General features: G+C 45.9%; 1 protein-coding gene across 2 annotated transcripts in view; it reads right to left on the bottom strand.

The window, feature by feature from the left end:
• Positions 1-15,798, bottom strand: part of ephb3a (eph receptor B3a) — a 32,335-nt gene extending 16,537 nt beyond the window's left edge. For both annotated transcript variants that reach the window (XM_069712598.1, XM_069712600.1), the window contains exons 1-5: positions 15,245-15,798; positions 9,167-9,231; positions 6,230-6,902; positions 4,015-4,170; positions 767-1,102 (exon numbers count right to left, since the gene is read on the bottom strand). In XM_069712598.1, coding sequence (XP_069568699.1) covers positions 767-1,102; positions 4,015-4,170; positions 6,230-6,902; positions 9,167-9,231; positions 15,245-15,308 — 1,294 coding nt within the window. In that variant the 5' untranslated portion in view covers positions 15,309-15,798. The remainder of the gene's footprint in view (positions 1-766; positions 1,103-4,014; positions 4,171-6,229; positions 6,903-9,166; positions 9,232-15,244) is intronic.
• Between the last annotated feature and the right edge of the window lie 3,873 nt (positions 15,799-19,671).

Below are 19,671 nucleotides of genomic sequence, written 5' to 3'. Positions count from 1 at the left end.
CACCGGCAGTGGAAAGTTACTTCATTTGCAAGTCTGGGGGTGGATGGTGGTGGTGGTGGTGGTGGGGGGCGGGGAATCCTCACTTTAAAGTTGCCAAGATTTTTTCTTTTGAAGTCATGAACCGTTCTGTAAGATAATTATTGTTCAAAATTATCCAACCTGAGCGGTTTAAGAAAAGCCGAGAGTGATTCACCTTAACTGTTCTGCAATTTATTGATTTGTGAGGCCTGAAAGTGACTCAATTGACAGCCATTGTAGTGGGTCCATAAACTGCAGTAAGGTGGATGAAGTGCACGTTAACTGGGAGAGTAATTACAGTCTGCGAGAGACGCTGAGCGGTCTGGTTGATGATGACGCGGCAAATATTAATATTAATACAGGAGATGCTGAAAGGTGACATTGTCGGTGCTGTAACGCAAGACGCCCGGTTGACGGCGTGCTGAATGCTGACAGCGGAGGTATGAAGTATTGTTTACGCTTTATCTGCCTTTCGTGTAACTCCGAGAAAAGCAGCGCTCGGGCTTAGTTTGTCCATCTGTCGGTCTCAATGAGCTCGTGCAACAGTGTTTACTCTTGGTGTTAGTACTGCTCCGGATGCCAAAATCTCATTAAGACACTCATTGACTCTGACTGAACGTAGGATTCACTAAACAGCCTTTTTTTTTTTTTTTTTTTTTTCATGGTGATGTTAAGTGGTATTGATCGGTGCTGCTCTATGAATGAACTCGTGGACGTATCCGATGTCAATGACAGATGTGCTACTCACCGGCCTGGTTGGTGGTGATGTTGACCGTGGAGTAGCTGGGTGAGGTGGGGTTCTTCCCCGACACCCCGTTCACGGCCTGCACCTCGAAGCTGTAGCGGGTGTGAGCCTGCAGGTTCCTCACCACCACCTTCCTCTGCCTCAGCCCCAGCCGGCGCGGCGCGATGTCCACGTTGTCGTCGCAGCGCGTGCACGGGCTCCGGTCCCGCAGGCACTTCTTGCACACCACGTTGTAGACGAGGTCGCTCCGCCCGCCCGTGTCCCGGGGCTCCTCCCACTCCAAGGACAGCGAGGTCTCGTTCACGCTGGATATAACGTTGCGAGGTGCCGAGGGGATGGCTGCACAAACACAAGGCACGCACATGTGGGTGTTTAAGAAGACGAGCAGGCGAAGTATAAATCACAAAAGTGAGGCTTTAGTCATGCTCCCTGTGCGGTGCTAACGTTCTCCTCCGGAGTGGTGAAAGAAATCGTTAAATATCCCAGTAAAAAGGCAACAAAAGGTCAGATTTTGTGTCCTAAAATAAGTACAAAATGTAATCCTAATCTTTTTCTTTTTAAAAAAAAATAATTGACATAAATAAATGCATTAAAATGATAGACATGGCACAAACAAACCCTTAGGATGGAGAAAAGGGAATGAAAACCGACAGCAGGATAAAAAAAAAAAAAAAAAAAAACATTCCTAATGCAAATTACGAACAGGACGATAAATCAATTTTGTCTGTCCATCAGTACATATTGTTCCTGTCCGGAAGGCACAATCCTCTTCAATTCTGCCGTCCGTTCCTCAGCATCATCACTGTCAGTACTTGTGGAATTTACAGCAGCTAATCTACTCTTGATGGGAATTCTGTGCTCTCGTGTCTGCCAAGGCCACCGCGTCTCAAGGAGCACAGCTACCTTTTGAGGGAAGAGAGTTTGAAACCTGGATGAAGTATGATAACCGCAGAGGGAGGCAACAAAGATTGGTTCAGCAAACGTGCCTTTCATCCCATTACGGCGAGAGAGGAGAGGCGCTTTCCCTCCGAGTGTCCAGCGGCAGACAGTCTAAACCTGTCTCACAGCAGAGAGAGAGAGAGAGAGAGAGAGAGAGAGAGAGAGAGAGAGAGAGAGAGAGAGAGAGAGAGAGAGAGAGAGAGGGAAGAGAGAGGGAAGAGAAGCGAATGGCTCCCGGGGCTCTCGGCTCTTGACGGCCAAAACTGCCCGTCCGCGGAGTTCAGCTCCTCAGCCGGCTCGCCCCGAGCTGGGCTTCACTCGCCCTGTCCTTTCTAATTAGGCAGACATAGTTCAGAGTGGAGGTTCTTCTAATTGGACACCCCTCTGAAACACACGCTGAGCTCAAGCTGCCGGCCGTCGACCGGCCGAGGCGCTCTTGTGCAACACGCAGCTTCCAACACAAAGCGCAGGCTGCCTGGCACAAGTTCCGCCAGACCGCAGGGACAGATCTGTCAGGCCTGTGTGTTTGCGTGTTCGGTCGAAGGTGGTGCTTGTGTCCCTGCCCGCCGGTCTGTGCGCGCTCGGTCAGTGTCAGAGTCCACAGTGTTCCTGTGACGAGGATCTGGGGAGGACAGTTGCGGGCCGTGTGTCATTTAACGTGGCGAAATGCCCCCGGGGCTTTGACTTTACACGGTCAAGGCCGCACATGTCGCTCTCCATCAGCGGGACACGCTGGTACTTCTCTCAGGAGGCCTGTCCATGTAGAGCGAGCAGCGACTCTGCGGCTGGCACCGGACCAGACCGGCGAACGCCGAGCGCCCGCTGTGCATTTAAAGTATTGACAAGCAGCTGCGTGTCCGTCATTTTTTTTAAAGTTAAAACATTTGACAGGCATTGAAGCGGTGTGTGCATTTCATGGCTCTGGAAAGGGGGGGGGGGCGGTGTTTGACTGACATTTAAAAGAAGGAGCTGTCAATTTTCTTGATTCCCTACCGACTGCAGCGTTTCATAACACCTGTATGATGGGTCCCGTCACGCCAATAGCAAGAAGCTGGAAGCTACCAATCGGAGGTAACCAGCTTCTGCTTTCCGAGTGGAAGCGAGTCAGCCCGGACGTTAGGACTGATCCCACGAGATGTGATGCTGCCTTTAAAACGGGGTCTTGTTTCTGTGTCCTTGAGATGAGTACACGAACACCTCCCTGTTGTCAGTATTCGTGACATTGGAAGCCTCGAGTTCACGAGTTGTAAAGCGTTTGCTGACGTTTCAAGTGTGAAGAAATGAATGTATTCAGAAAAAGATTCTGGACTCCAAGATGGCGTCTGTTCACTTGGGTGTTAATGTGCTGAATTTTGCTTCTGGGTTTGCTTTCATCTTGTGAAATTTCGGAGTGCTTCCTCCGCTGGCCTCGTTCATATGTCCCCGCAGTGCCACGTTGTGTGAGACGTTGCGATGACACTCTGAAAATATAGCTCATATTTCTGGAGGTTTTTGCGAATAGGAAACCTTCACGAATTGAAAAATTATGAAAGAAAAAGTAAACCTGACTTTGTGTGTCATTGAAGGCGTTCAGCCGAGAGTTTTACAAACGTCTCTCTTGTAACTGTGACCCACAGAGAAAATGCTATTTGGGGCTACCGGGGAATGCAGGGAGTGCAATACTACGGGTGACCACCGGGACAAATTGTGGACGAGGCTGAGTGGCGGCGTCGTACCCAGGTCTCTTCATACATCCATGTTCAACGCCTGCTGAATCATCGCACCCTGCTGTACATCCCAAAAGGGAGGCTACTTAGCATTAGGTGTACCACTTTCGTGGGTCTAGCTGTGATGACAGAAAAAAAATAAAATAAAACTCAGACTTCAGCACTCTATTTGTTACTTCACGATCTGAATCTGGACAAAGAGTGGAGTCATGCAAGTACTTGGCCAAAAACGCTTACAACATACGTCTGCCCAGCTGATAAACTACTAGTGTTTATATTGGAAGATTATACACTGTATTGCACCTATGAAATGACAAAATCGTCCATCAGAACCAAAAACTGGAGAACACTTTCTAGCGGAACATCACTAGAAGAAAAAAAAAAAAAAAGCCTCTTTTTTTTCTTCTCTTTTTTTAAGTACTCAACAAATGAGTCAAAACAAACACCAAAGTTGTGCTGGACATGCAGATTTAAAAAAAAATTTTTTTTAGAGGAAATAGATGCAACATGGCACTTACGATTCACCGTATGTAACCTCAGGCCTTTCTAACTTTTCAGAAGAAACTATGTTTTGTTTTTTTGTCTGTGCAGTGGAGGATGACTTACTGGTACAGGCAGAGTCAGGGGGGTCGCTGTCAGCACGGTAGAAACCATTCTGGCAGGGACAAATATTAGCTCCTCGCGCACTGGTGCGACTGTTGGACGGGCAGGGAGCGCAGGATCCCTCTCCGTATTTGGATTTGAAGGTCCCTGGGATGCAAGCTGGATGAGTGGGAGAGAAAATACAAAAGAACAATGAGAGTAAAAAACAAAAAACACGCTGCGCTGTCACTTATCTGAAAGACCAGCGGCTGTCACATCTGTCAACGAACAAAAACGGTACCTGTGAAGAGCCTGCAAAAAGCTCAATATTTATGGAGAAAGTGCTGATATGTACGTGAGAAATGATGAACGCTTAAGCATAAGGGCTTATCTATACATTCAAATCTGCTTTTTCATTTTCATTCCCTCGACTGGGTGACATTAATCTCCCTAAAAAGAGAGTCGGGATGACAGCAAAGTTTCATGTTGAAGAGGAGGAAAAGGAGGATAAAGATGAAGACCGACTGCCAACAGGAGATTGCTGTTGTCAGACAAACAGGGATGGAGAATGCTTCGGAGAAAAGGGATACACCCTAAACCCATCAATCAGTGTCTGCTCGGTCCTCAGTTCTCCAAACCACACCGCTGAATACAAACAAGGCCTCCGCATGCACGCAGAAGAGCTCCATAATAAGCCAATAAATCAATTCAAATGAAGGGACATCAGACTCGACGTAAATTAGCAGAGCAGAGTTATTAGAAAAGTATACAAAGTACGGTAATCTCAGACGATGTGTCCAAGCGATTAATTTGAATTCCAGAGTGTCACGCTGAGGGTTGACTGATAGCGAGTCTTACGGATAAACCAGCATAAGCCCAGACTAAAGGAGGATTCAGATAAAGGGGATTAGCAGCAAAAGGTCTGGATACATCAGCCTCCAGAGTCCCACGTTTTACTCTTTGCCACATTCCTAACCGGTGGTGTAAAAGTGGGGTCTCTGGCAAACATCTGTTCTGTCAGCGTGAGGGCTCATAAAATCCCAGCCGGCGAGAGAGTGTCATTAACTAGTTAGGCTAAGTGGTGTTTCAGTTTGAACTCGAGTTCCTCCCGTAATTCCCAACAATGGCACTTTTAGGAAAATCAGCACAGCTAATAGCCTCGCAGTAGCGTTGCGCAATAAAAAGCCCAAGAAGATGAAAATGTACTTTTTTTTCCTTTTCTTTCACAGTTTGTAGAGACCTTTAGGCTCTGATCTGATTCATTTCTCTTCTGTTACACACTGCATTATCGTTTCCTTTTATTTGTTTGTTTTCCTTGCTTCCGTTGGAGAGCGTGCTGAATCACCCCCACTGTCCTGCGTCAATCCATTAACCTCTTCGGAGGGCACAATAATCTTCCTGTTTTTGAAACACTAACGTTTCCCTCTCCCTCTCCACCTTCCTCTATTGTCCCTTCCTCTTGTCTCCTCTTCTTCCTCGCCTTCTCTCCACCTCATGCGGCGCTTGACTGCGAGCGAACGGCAAGACGGAGGTAAGAAATTAAATGTCTGAGTGATTAATGTTTGCGTGGCAGTGTTGGCTCACGTTGGTCTGAATGGTGTTAATGAGCGTGGCCGCCTGTAGATTAACTAACGGGAGGCCGCGGAGGAAATTACACTTCCTCATCGCAACCGCTGGCTGAAGCCCATCAGAGCTTTTTATCAGCCATTGGCGGCAAGCTTTTAACCTTGAGCAGCCAAATGGCAACGAATGAGCTCTCCAGCGCATGTTGGACACTATTTCTCACACCCAGGTGAGAGGAGGCTTTGCTTCTCCGTCTTTGACTTCCTGCAAGCCTCCCTCCCTTTTTCCTATTCTTCTCCTTGTAGCTGCCGTTTCGGTCCAATCTTTGCCAGTTCACGCCTTTTAACTCGCGCTATCTCTCCTCTCTAATATCTCTCTTCTCTGGACTTCGTTTTTCCCCTTCTATTATCTGCATTTTCCTTGCGCCAATCTATTGGCTCTGTGTTTTGTGCTTTTCCGCTATCTTTCTCTCCCTCCTGTCCTGCTCGCACAATATTTGTATGCGGCTCCTCTCTGCAACACCTCATTAATTCATACTCTCCTCCACCCTCCTTCACCCCCTTTCAGGAGCCACACAATAAATGCAGAGAAGAGGGCACAGACGGAGGTGACTTGCACGGAGCATATAAAGGAGCTTTGGTTAAATAAAAACTAAATGTCTGTTAAATACACGTACACTGGCACTGAGTGCTGTCTGCGGACGGTTCAAAGCCGGCGACGCAGGTGCACGAGCCCACGGGAACCATCCACTCGCCGTCCCCGTTGCAGTACAGTTTCAGAGGGACGGACACCTCCATGGCGTTGGTCACGCAGGCCCCCGGAGCGATGACTAAGGAAGTGGCCTCCGCCCCCGTGGCAGTCTCAGGGAAGACGGCAAAGTTGGCGATGGTGGTGGAGCACTTCTTGAAGAAAACCCTGACTGAGATGAGCGACATGCAGGCTCCCAGGTCCTGGAAGGCCAGGTAGAAGCCGGCCTTGGAGAGCGGGCCGAAGCTGCGCACTTTGGTGTTGATCCTGCCCGCCTCCAGCAGAGAGAAACTCTCATCCGGGGCGATAGTATCCACCTTCACGTAGGGGTTCTCTCGCCACAGAGGGTTGGTGTCCGTCGCCGTGTCCCCGTCGGACTCGTAGTAAAACAGATTGAAGGTCTCTTTGCAGGAGCCGGGGATGTTGGGGATGCTGGCGCAGTCGCGCACCGAGAACTTGAGCTCCACGTAGACGCGCAGCACGCCCTTGCGGGGGATGAAGTCCGTCCTCAGCCAGTTGTTCTGGTTGGGCTGTCGGACGTTGCACACCTGGTACGTTCGGATCGGGCTCATGGAGTCGTCGTAGCCGCTGACCTCCTCCCACTGTGGAGAACAACAGGGACACACCGTGATGAGGGGGAGCGGTGACAACACTAATGAGTGAGTGTGAGCGCTGTGGACGACTAATGAAGACGATGCAGAGGGGAGCGGAATAACATTAAGAATAGAATGAGACAAATTCTCATTGATTATCTAATGTTTCCCCCTGATGTAAAAACAGTTCTATTCCTCATTCGGCAACAACTGAGCCGCAGCAGATACTCATTAATTTGATATGCTGTTAATTAATATTAACCAATGTTAAATGCAATGCATCCTAATTCAAACTGTTCGAGCACAGAGGACGTTCAAAAACACTGACGCAACGTCTGCTACGAACAGATTATAAAAACACAACGCACACACGCTCACACACACACACACTCCCCACAGTGTGTTGTGTACATGTGGCCTGTGAGGAATAATTTGCAGCTTCTAATTGCATGAATCATTCAGAAAAATCCCAATCATTATGGACTATTAATAGAAGACGTTTTCCCATTAAAACACATTTCACGCATTATGCCTGTTTGGCTAGTTCTGATGCCGATCGCGTGCCGGAGGTTTGAGGGAAACGGGGAGCTGTTTTGCAGCCGAGGCCGTCACAAAAACGGGCCGGTTATTATTTATCACGGGGCCTATATCAAAAATCTATCTTCAGTAGCTGTTAAACAAACTGCAGACACACCCAGATGGAAGCTATATCTGCGTCTATATCTGTTGCCGTGCGATCGAAAGCGCCTCAGGAGCCAATCTGGTTTCAATAACATATAAATTTGTGATCTGTGGAAGAGAACAACAAATGGTACATTTTAAATGGAAACATTCCCCCTATATCTATAATGCAAAGAGTGAGTTATTTATTAAAATGGCCATCTAAGATGGCCATCTAAGTGCAGTGTGATTGCACCACGGAGGCACTCCTGAGCACTTCAAGTAGACGACACTATATATCCTCTCGTGCCTACACATACAGCATGAATGCAGATATTTGCATCTGCCGTGGTTTACAAACCTGTCGGACTCTGGAAATAGAGATTGAAGAGCTAACATGGCACGGGCATGACTGTTTTTGTGTGTATTTAAAAAAAACGTGCAGCTTTAGATGTTGTTAACAATGGTGTTTGTAAATGGTAACTAACATTAGAAGCTATGATGAGTAGCTTCAGCGGTCAATAAATTAAGTCCATTAGGAAATAACCTTGTGAGAAGTCAATCGTTTTTTTGTTGTTTTTTTTCCCCCTAATTCCCCCGTTGGACCGAATGCTTCGTTTCCATAACAAATGAGCATCCCAGAAATTGATTATTTCAACCGGAGGAAAATAATGCATAACTCATCTCACGTCTCGGAGCTCCTGCGCAATTTATTCCCAAACGATGAGCCCAAGAGTCAGCATTAGGTGTCGTAAATCACCAGCAACACGTTGATGCACTACCTGACAAATATGATAATTGCCGGCCCCTGAACGTATGGGCTTGTCAGGCTTGCGAAGAGAGACAGAGGAGGTGGAGGAGGAAAGGGGGGGGGGGGGGGCTCGCCAATCGTGACATATGACTTCATGGATGCTAGGACATTCAGAAGCCGACCCTCGTAGAGGAAAAAGGAAGGAGCCCGGGCTGCCGAAGATCGTTTCCATGGAAACCCACCATTTCCATTGACTGACTTTGCGCTCACGTAGCGAAGACAAATTACACTGGCCGGGTGTGGGGGAGGTCTGTCAGGCTGTTAGCCCTGGGGTCAAATTCATGTTGTTTTATTTTCTCACAGTTCCTATAGGGGGTATGAACTGAAAACTTTAATTTCTGCCTGTAATGTGCTCCTGGGTCCATATTATAAAAGACACAGACACATGCTTTCAATTATCCAGCTCTCTATCCTGGGGAGAGAAGCAAGGTAAAGCCTGCCTAATAGTCCTCGCACTCCGTGGGGATTTTTGCTTCATGTTTCTGCGGGTTTGCTCATTTGTATGTTTAAAGCCCAATTTGCACCGATTCCACGCACTTTGTCAAGCTTGTCTTACGTGGTCGAACTACAGAAATCTTTGATTCCATCCACACAATGTCACACTTTGTGGCTCTCATTTGCTTTATAGTATCCAAGAAAGCAAACATCCACTGCAAAAACAAAGATATAAAACAGTAGGAGGTGGGTTGTTCAAGGCAGACTGGGCTCTATTAACAAGCAAATGGAACAAATGCTGTTAAAGAGAGAGAGAGAGAAAAAAAAAACAGAAAAACAAACTAAACACATGCACAAACTAACTCACCCCACTCTCTGGGAATGTGGTCCACGCCAACTCTGTGGTAGCCCACCGACTGTCCATAAGGGTTTCTGAAAAATTAAGAGTAGGAGGAAGGTTCACTAACTGGAATTAAATGGTGTGAGGAAGAAAAAAAACACAAGTTGTTGCAGAGCACACACACACACACACACACACACGCACACACACACACACACACACACACACACACACACACACACACACACACACACACACACACACACACACACACACACACACACACACAGAGTTCCCTGTGCAGGTAAAACTTAACTCTCCCTCTGTTTCATAACCTCCGCCCACATGCACTCAAGTTTTTAAAAAGCCCTGACAATCATGGCGTGTCTGTGATGCCGCCTAATTAAGGCTTTCTCTTTCTGTGTGTTTGGCACTCTAAAATGCACTTCTTTCAAGATTCATTTGTGCGGCTAATAACAAAGCATGCACCGAGATGCCTTCACAGGGAGATGTTCCATTAACTAGCACTGGTTCAGAAGGGTCAGATAGGCAGGGAGGAACTTCATATATTACATTTTGAGGAGGGGGTTCACTTTCAACTGAGGTCTGTCAAATCTGAGTTAACGCGAGTCCCGGGCAGATGTTTTCTTCACCCGGCTGTCTACGACTTCACGAGGAGGTGAGAGCCGGTCAGACAATCAGAAGATAAACAGCAGGATCACAGAGCACTGTTGTCAGGCTTGTCAATCACACGTCACCTGAGTGGTGGTCCGGCAAGATAATCACACTTCGGAGGAACTAACCCCCCCCTCCCTCAGGCTCTCTGTATACAGCTGCAGACGCGCTGGCTCCTATTGTTCTGTTGTTGTTGGCACATAATTACTGAAATAATTACACTTTCTTCGTGGAGACTCAATGACACGACGCCTGCTGTGCACCATTTGCTCACAAGTTGTTGATAACGGTGCTAAAGGAGGGTGTGAGAGGCTAAAACAAATAGCGTGTCCTGTGTGGAACAACAGTACCACTCTTTCCAAGAAACATGACTTTGTTCTGGCGGCGGACCGAAGACAGTGCAGTTACAGCACAGAGTGTCCTCGGCTTTTGTGTGTCAATAATAAGAGATGTTTGATTTAGTGAATAGATCAGTCGTCCATCTGTAGCTGCTGAGCCTGGAGGTATGACGAATGTTTACAGTGTGTGCTGTGTGTTCATTAGAGAAACCACAATGGCTTTTCTTCTTTTTTTACCGGGAGCGAGATAAGGACATCTAACAGGACAGATAACTAGATTACAGGACCAGATTACTTTTCTGTGTTGTTCAACACTGCCCCATGAAGAGCCAAGACTACAAGCGATTTCATTCTAACTAAAGGCCCCAAAACGTTACAGATAAAAGAAGTAAATTGACTTTATCTCTCCTCATGTGGTCGTGGTCACAGCGCAGTTACACACAACACCAAAAGCAAGTAATCAGATGAGCTACTTCTTAGTTTGTAAGTAAGATATGATGTCTGTGTGTAAATGAAACAGGAGCTGATAACTGGTATTTGATGTGATAACCTTATGAAATGCAGTGAGGCTGTTTTATTCCCTTTCAAAATCATGGCAAGTTTAGCAGATCATGATCCACTTTGGTTAAAAGCTGAGACAAAAAAATAAAATACTTTAATAATTGGGAAAATAAGAGGCTTCAAACGGCAGCTGGTTATCTTAGCATAACGCTGGAAACACTGTGAAAGAGCTGAAACTCAGCTGAAGCTAAAGAATGATTTATGATAATTTGATGCAGCATGTTTCCGGTATTCCTGTTTCTTGTTATTATAAACTGATCTAGTCAGTATGACATCACGTGATTGATTAATTCTTGATGGATCATCGTTAATCGTTTGGTCATGCAGCAACATGCAGACATTTGCTTCATTTGTTTCTGAGGACGAGCAGATCTGAAAAGCTTTTTGTCTATGAAAATGGGTATTCCAGCTAATTTGGTGGCTACATATTAATGTGTGATGTAACAGTGAATTAACCATCATTAAATGATGATCCATTGAGCGTTCACTAATCACAGGACCTCACAGTGACTTGATCATTTTTTAATGGAGAGCTGGAGGAATCTTACATTAGTTAAGCATTTGATTTGTACTTTACCAGAAATCTTTAATGTCAAGATAAAAGTAATTTAAAGGTCCCATATTGTATAAATAAAATATCTGTGTTTTTCATTAAAAAGCAGGTTTACGTGAGAAAGTTTCAGAACATTCCTTTCACAAAGAAATGCGTGAAGCCAGTTGTCAGCAAATGTCATTTGGATTTCCTCGAGTTGGTGATGTCCCAAACTCATGCTGATGTTATATGTCGGCCTTCAGCACGGCCCGCTGTCCAACCTTTTATTTGGAGAACAAAAAAACACAGGGCAGTCGTTTTGTTGCGGAGAAAGCCAACTTTAAGACAAAGAAAAGCTGTGGTTGTTCTGAGCGTACGTCATGCAGGATAAAAATCAGCCAATCAGAAGAGAGAAATCGCTGCTCCTCAAAGACACAGTCAGAAGAAAGCTTAAGAGAGTCGATTTGAAACTACACTGAGATGGCTTTTGGTTCTTAAAACCACAAAAAATGATTTCAAAAAAGATAACAAGACTGCAAATAAAACACTGCGAACGTGTAAAATATGGGACCTTGCTAAGAAGTAAAAAGTGGGCTGATATATGTATGTAATTAAAAGATGAGTTGTACTGCAAAAAGTACAAATTTAAAAGGGAATAAATGGCTCAAGTGCTTCCATTTTTGTCAACAATGGAAATCCCATTTGCCTTAGCATGATATTCAATAAGTAATATTCATGCACAAAGCAAATCTATATTTGCATTTAGAGATTTAAATACCAAAGCTTGTCCCGTTAATTATTTTTAAAAGCATTCTCATTCTTCCGCACTTGTGTGAGGGAGGGCGTGAGAGACAGCGGTTAATAACCCGTGCCCGAATGCACGTTTGTGAACAAGGTTGTTTTACTGATTAGCACGACTTGAGCCAGAGAGGAGGAACTAATCAGCGAAATCAGCGGCTGTTGTCTCTGCTTGGCCACACTCGGCCCCTCAGCAGCGCACGGCTGAGTGAGTCCTCCATGCTGTTGATCCATGGATCCAGCGCGCGTCCCTGGAGTGTCTGATCCGATGGGTCGCCTCCCCCCTCTTTCTCTCCCGGTACCGGGAGGCAACAAAGGCAGAATCTCTGCGCCTCAGCTACCCACAGGTCTGAGCTGCTGCTTCGTTTTTTTTTTTTTTTTTCCAGGCACAATGCACATGCAGGGCGGGGGGGGGGGGCAGCAGGGTGTACCATCCTGCATCTGTAAAAGCCGGGTTCAAGCACCCGTGTAAGCAGGACTGCACCCTGCTGAGGCAACATACTGCAGCCCCAGCAGCTGTAGAGGACAACCTTTGACCTCCCGGAGGAGCAGGAGAGAGAGAGAGAGACTTTATGTACAAAGATTTTGAAAGAATCATCAGATCTTTCTCAAAAACACTATTATTAGCCAGCAGAGGAGAGGAGAAGGCTGCATATCCTGAAGCTTAACATCTGAGTCCGGGCTCGTGTGCTGCTCTGAAACACTCAATCTGCAGCATGGAAAAGGTTTTCGTTCGCAATCAACTCTCCTCAGCAAAGTGCGTTATCGTCAACTCACTAACTCCCAGAAAGCGGTTAAAAGGTTGAAAAAGATCCCATTTGTTCCACACTTCTTCCCCCTCCCTGTTAAATTTACAATACCTCCGAGATCGCCCGGCTGCTATAACTCAAATCCAGAAATCTCCCCGTTCTCCCATAAAACTACAGCGGCGGTGGAGTCATTCTGCCCCCGGGGTAAGAAAACAATGCTGCAGTGGGAACTTCAGAGCATCACCACCCGTGGCATTTACCATTTTTTTTTTTTTTTTTTTCCTGATCGCCTGCTGGAGCCAGAATGCCACACAACTCTGCATTCTGAGTGAGCTTTGGGAGCTCACGAATGCTAATGTTTTATTCACTTTGTGAAGAGCGGGTGCACCATGAAAGGGAGGCCTCTCCTTGTACTACGCTGACACTCAGTGCCAACAAACAAACATATGAAATATTAACAGCCAAAACAACATCATCACCATCATCATCATCAGTGGTCACAGCTGGATGATTAAATGTGTGGCTATAAATAGGGGTTAAAAAAAGAAATGGTCTTTCAATGCAAGGCTTCATTCGTATTTGAGAGCATGTTTCTCCCTACAGAGTCACAGTGGTGACACTTGAGTGTGACGCTCAGTTGGCCTTTTGATGAGCAGTTTTTTGACAGGTCAAGTTTGCCTAATTCAATTTCTCTTCAGGCCTGCTTGCATGTGCTTTTTTACAGGTCAACAAATAATGATTCCTGTTGATTTTCTGACGTATCGGCTCTGTATCGACGTGAAAGTCCTCCAAAAATACGCGTCTACGTCCTGCGGATTGTTTTGTAAAATGCTTTGTGAGTGCTCATCCATCTCGTTTATGAGCTTTTAAAATACGAGTACAGTAAAGGCTTGACTGTAAATGAGAGTATTACAACATAAAAACGTCACAGTTGCTGAAGCTTTTACTGCAGCCTGTTGGTGTTGAACTGGAGATAAGTCATTCCTGTAGCTTCCGTAAATACACTTCAAAGTTGCATTCCAGCTCGCATCGTCCATGCGCAAACACTTGCCAATCGGAGGAAGGGAAAAAAAACAAAAAAACAAAAATCCCAGATTCAAGCCATGTGTTGAAATCCACAGAGTAAACAGCTAAAAAAGCAATGTGTAACCTGCTGGAAAAGGCTTCATTTAAACCCATCCGACGATCTGCCCTTCATGTTTATCCCCAGAGGACAAACATTAGTTAACCCCTGAGCTTTGAGTAACAGTTAGTGGCCGGGTTGGGGAAGCGGGGATGATCATCTCGGCGTGAGCGAGCCCACTGGGACTTGGGAGTGCCGCTGCCGCTGCATTGATTTACTTGCTGACACCAGAATTGATGAGGGATCAGGCTGGCCACGGTCCAGGAGAGGCAGATTGGACGGGGAAGGGAAAAGCAGAGAAATGTGGCTACAGCTCAGAGAGGAGCCGGTGGGCAGGATGGAGGGAAGGAGGAGGAGGAAGATGAGGCGGGGGGGGGTCAACGGTGGGCGAGGGTGGCCCTTCTCCCTGGAGCAACACTCCCTCGACGACGGAGAGAGTTTCTGCAGCATACTTGTTAAGCTATTGACCTTTAATTCGCACTTGTCATCTAATATGTTTCACATGTGTGTCCCCGCGGGGCGTCGGGGACCCGAGATTGATCTGCTCTGGTGTGTTTGAGCATCCCCGCCACTGACTGGTGGCTGAACCCACCGGCGTGGTTAAAAACCTTTGACATGCATCACATGAGGAGTGAGTGTGTTTCTGTTTCTGTTTCTGTGACAGCAGAGAGGGACGACCCACCTCCCCCACACCCCACCCCACCTCTCTCCCTGCTGCCTCTGCCGGGTGAACCAAACCTCAGTGGTGTCTGCCGGGAGGGAAGGTGGGGCAGGTGGGCATCCTCAAGCAGATTGTGGGTGTGACAACAAGGACAATAGCAACAGGGCAGTCCTTCAGCCGCAACAGAAACACTTGGATGTCATCACACACACACACACACACACACACACACACACACACACACACACACACACACACACACACACAGAGAGGGACTGGGGCGTGTTGATTACATGTGTACATGGATTACAAGCAGAGAGCACATTGATACTCAGCACAAAAGCCTATTTAACAGAGACGTTATATTAGCAGCTTTAATTAAGGAAAACATGAATGGAGTCTTGCTTACAAGTCTAATTTCTCCTATGGAGACAGCATGCATTAGTGATCTGGTATTTAAACTGGCGGGATGGACTGACCCCAATATAATTCTAATTGTGAGGAAAAATACACACTGTGTTTTCCCTCCTGAATCTGCGTTTCCTTCGGGTTATTGTGTGGTTTTTTTCTGGGCAACAATAACGTGTTACATTTCCAAATTATGATGAAGCAGTCCATTGTTCATCGACGGGAGACAAAAGTAGTGATGAAAATATGAAACGACATACCTTCTACAGCCAGGACCACGGGGACAACGAGGCTGCACACCCACAGCAAGTAATCCATTGTCATAAAACGGGCTTCTGCAACATGAAGAAAGGTGTGCAGACTGGACCCCCTCGGATGGATGGAGACTCAAACGCAGAGCGCCGCAGCCGAGCTTTTTGTTCCTCTCCCGATTCTCATGTCTCCAGTTGTGATGAGGGCTCTCACCGCCCCGTTCAACCCAAATCCTCCAGATCAGAACCGAGCGCGTCTCTATTTTGCATTCAGTCAGGTCCGTTTTTATTCCTGCTGCCGAGTTGTGGCTGCGACGCTACCGGAGCGCTACACTGCGCCCTTTCTCACTCTCATTCTCTTTATCTGACTTTACCCACACCGAGCCTCCGTCCAGGGGCGCATCTCCGGGCTGCTTGCCCTGCGGGGTAGGAGGATGTAAACCCGGGTATGAAGTCGCGTCTGCCCGCAGAGGAAGCCAAGAAGTCCGCTCTGACCAACTCCGTGTAGCTGTTGCTCCTCTGCGAGAGATGTGCGTCGGAATGGCAACACTGGGACACTGAGACACAGAGGGGGCTGGGGGGGGGGGGGGGGGGGGGGGGGGGCTCAGGCGGCGTCAAGGGGCTGACTATTTACATTCAGCTTCCGGCCAAGGTTTTCAAAGTAAAAGCATGTTAGTAACAACTTTTTATTGCAACCCCTTTAAATTGACTTTATTTTTCACTATTTTTGTCACAGTACATTAGGCTAATGTTTCTGTTTGGTGTACTAACTAGCATTTGTTGAAGGAAATTGTGCTTTTCTATTTGTTGTCTAGATAAGTTTATTTTGTTCAAAGCCACCATATTACTGTATGAAATGAAAGAAAACCTTATATTGCTTATTTTAATATGAACAGAAAGGCCTTGCTTGTGTTTCTGTGGGAACCAAGGTCATTTTGCTGTGCAAACCTGTGAACTTTGTGATGAACACTATCTCTGAGTCCAGTTCCTCCTGTTTTGCAGACGTTTCTAGCAACAAAGAGAGTATCATTGAGAATTGAGAATAAACCGCTTTTCACTTTGAGTGAGGCAGACGGTTTCATTATTTTGTGTCTCTGTTTGGCTCCTACAAGCCTGATAGTTTTTAGTTTTTTAAAGTTATTGATGGCTGGCCAAAGGAAGAAAAGAAATCACGTCAACACTATTTTTTATTGTTTTATTTATTTATTTTTAACTCTTTACTTCCAGATAGCCCAGCATTTAAAACGTAGTATTTAAAGTGACCATTGAATGTCCTAACCATCTCACCAGTCACCATTCTTCTAATCCTGGCTATTGTTATACTCACGTTTTGCTATGCGGAATCAATAAAGTTGATCTTTCTTTTAACAGAAAATCTTAATTGGTACTCGGGTTTTATTTTATTATAAGTGACTATACTACTTTTATACTATTTCTACAGCTTATTTGACAATGTTTAAGTTGTAACTGCCATTCTTCTGACATTTTCATGATTGTTGTATGTTATTGGCAATGTAAATTAATACGTTTAGTTTAAATTTTGTCAAGTTGCCAGATTTTAAATTCCATTAAAATTATATAATATGTGGACACAATACATACAAGTTATATATTTTGTTTGATATTTTTTTTATTATTCATATTTTTTACATCTTGTATGAGCATTATTAAAAGGGCAAGTCACAGGTGAGTCACGCCAGGAATTTGAGTAGTCAACTAAAGATGACCTCATCCTAACCAGTGACGTCATAACAGTAGGCCTGACATCACTCACTGGGGGTGATGAGCTCTGTGCTGGCTTGCTCATCTCATTAATTCTAATTTCTAACCATCACTAACACACACACACACACACACAAATAATTTCAAGATTTTATTTTGAAATCAAAACATCCAAACTTCCGACTTTCTCCTGGATGTTTCCGTGTAGTTTGACGCAGCTGGCCGGGGGGTGGGGGGGGGGGAGGAGGAGGAGAAGGAGGAGGAAGCTGGTTGGTTTGGCAGCAGACTGAAGCTGCCACTAGCCCGCACTGTTTATCCATGCTGGCTGCAGGTAACACCGGCATGGACGCTCCGCTCACCACCGCTAAATGCCGATCAATTGTGGCATTAAATGGACTGTGGTCGCATCGGTGGAGAACGTCAATAGGAGCTTTGATAACAATGGATAGACAGCGCCTCCCGCGGGTTATTGAGTGGCCTTTGAGGCCGATAGCCTGCTGCATAATAACCATGTGGGATTTGAGTTACACTCGGAGGTTTAACAAAAGCAAATCCACAGATTTTACTTTGTCTCATCAGCTGGATCATGCTGATGGAGTAATGACAACAATAATGCATAATTGGATCCATTTTACAACAAATGTTGTAACCTTTATGTGGACTTACACCGCTGAGCAGCACAGACATGGTGATTGAGGCCCTGTGTGGGCTGAGTTGTTGTTTCCCTTGGAGGGGCTTATGAAAGAAGATACAGTTTACTACTCAGAGTGATCTCTTCAGAGGAAAAGCATGTGTCTTGACAGACTGCCCGCCCTCATTAGTTCACATCATACTTTGACCTTTTGCAGGCTCTGTCTTGCTTTCCCTCCATTTGTGTCCTTTTCCAGGAGACCCACCAGGTCTTTTGTCCCTTGACGGGCTCCAGCGGAGACTCTCTGTGTGTGTGTGTGTGTGTGTGTGTGTGTGTGTGTGTGTGTGTGTGTGTGTGTGTGTGTGTGTGTGTGTGTGTGTGTGTGTGTGTGTGTGTGTGTGCGCATGCGCGTGCGCTGGGTGGTGGTAGCTCTCAGCTTGGGGACAAGGCTCCCCTTCACACCGCTAATTCATCCGTCTGTGGTCCTGGGCTCCCACTGCTTCGCCCCCCTCTCCTTTTCTGCTGCACCCACAGGAACTCCCACATAAGAAGCCCACCCCCCTTCCTCCTCCTCAAAATCCCTCAGTGCCACAAACTTAAGACCCACCCTCCCTCCCAAATCTTCTCCCACCCACCCACCCGCTACTTCTAAGCAGAACCCCCATCACCTCCACCCCCAAAGTTTCTTTTGTCCCCCAGGCTTTGTGTACTAATTAACTACAGTTCAGTTCCCAGCAGGCTTGGGTCAATCCACTATTGAAACCAGTGATGGACACCTCTTTTTAACCAGTTACATCCAAACTGAAACAACAAGACAGTGTCGCTCACGGCAGCATGAGTACAGACATGAACGGGTGATGTAAATAATGACATGTAACAGTGCAGGATTCAGTTGCTGCTGCTGTGTAGCTCTTTTTTGTTGTTTGTCTGTTTTAATATCCCTCATTCACTGCAGATTACTTGTTTGTGTGTGTTTTCTAAGAAGCTCCTGAGAGACTGCGAGTGTTTTGGACAAAATTTACAAATCTACTTTTTAAATTCAGCTTTGCAACAGTCCTTGAATTCCCCCGGTATTTTAAAGTACACAGTGCAGGGAGGAAATACAACCTATTAATGGGTAAGAAAAAAAAACAATCCAAAATATGATTGCCATTCTTCCTCTTATTTTGAAAGATCCTTAGGAGCCTACATTTGACTGATGGGGATTATGAAGTGTGCTAAACCTATTTGCTTTTATTCTGCAGTGAAAATAGGGTCTCATTGCATCTGTTTAACTTGAAAAGGGACCGTGCAGTCATCCATAGTTCATCTGTGTTGTATCTTCAGGTGTTGCCTCGGCGACACCTTTTTTAACCCCCTCTGGCATGATGGACTGCCAGTCAAATCCCAAGCTTTACAGTCGCCGGCTGGACGGGGGATTGTGTGTGCTTCAGTTGTTGCCCTGACAGGTGGAATAAAGAATTGCTTGCTCTGGAGAGTCTTCCTTTCCTGCTGCAGATGAGAAATCAGTTCTCAGTTCTCAGGCTTAGGGGGGAAAAAAAAAAATACATATTTTACCGAGCGTAGAGTGAAGACATGAAGAGCCAAGGACGAGGTGGAGGGAATGAAAACTAGCTCTGTGGGACAGCGGCGTTAGGCTGACAAGAAGGGATGACAGAACATCTCCTCAAAGCCGGACTGTTTCCTGCAAACTACTTGTGAATTATGGAGTCTGTCCAGTCCAGCTCTCTGTGTGTAAAATAACCGTGCATGTGCACACAGAGCTTTGTGTGCATGTGCTTGTGGATTTATGTCAAAAACATGCAGCCATTTTTCTATTAAACGTACATGAATGCAGCAAGTTCTCTACTTTTGTTCCAAGCTTTATGTATGTTACATGTTTCCTTTGTAGCAGCGCCTGAAAACATCTAGCATGAGAATAAAAGCAAGAATCTATATTCATACTCAAGATGCATAATTTACAATGATATCAAACAGTGAGGAAAAGCTGGTTTACAGTATGGAGACAATCTCTGAAATCTTTCCAATAAATTCTCTTTCAATCCATAAAAGAATAAGCAATAAATTCTGCTTGAATCAACTT

Source organism: Brachyistius frenatus, unplaced genomic scaffold (genome assembly GCF_029030835.1).
Source record: "Brachyistius frenatus isolate BFR_SWC_R1_liver_20210118 unplaced genomic scaffold, ASM2903083v1 Contig_110, whole genome shotgun sequence".
Classification (NCBI taxonomy): domain Eukaryota; kingdom Metazoa; phylum Chordata; class Actinopteri; family Embiotocidae; genus Brachyistius; species Brachyistius frenatus.
Note: the sequence above shows the minus strand (reverse complement) of the source record. Positions and strands in the feature narration are given on the sequence as shown.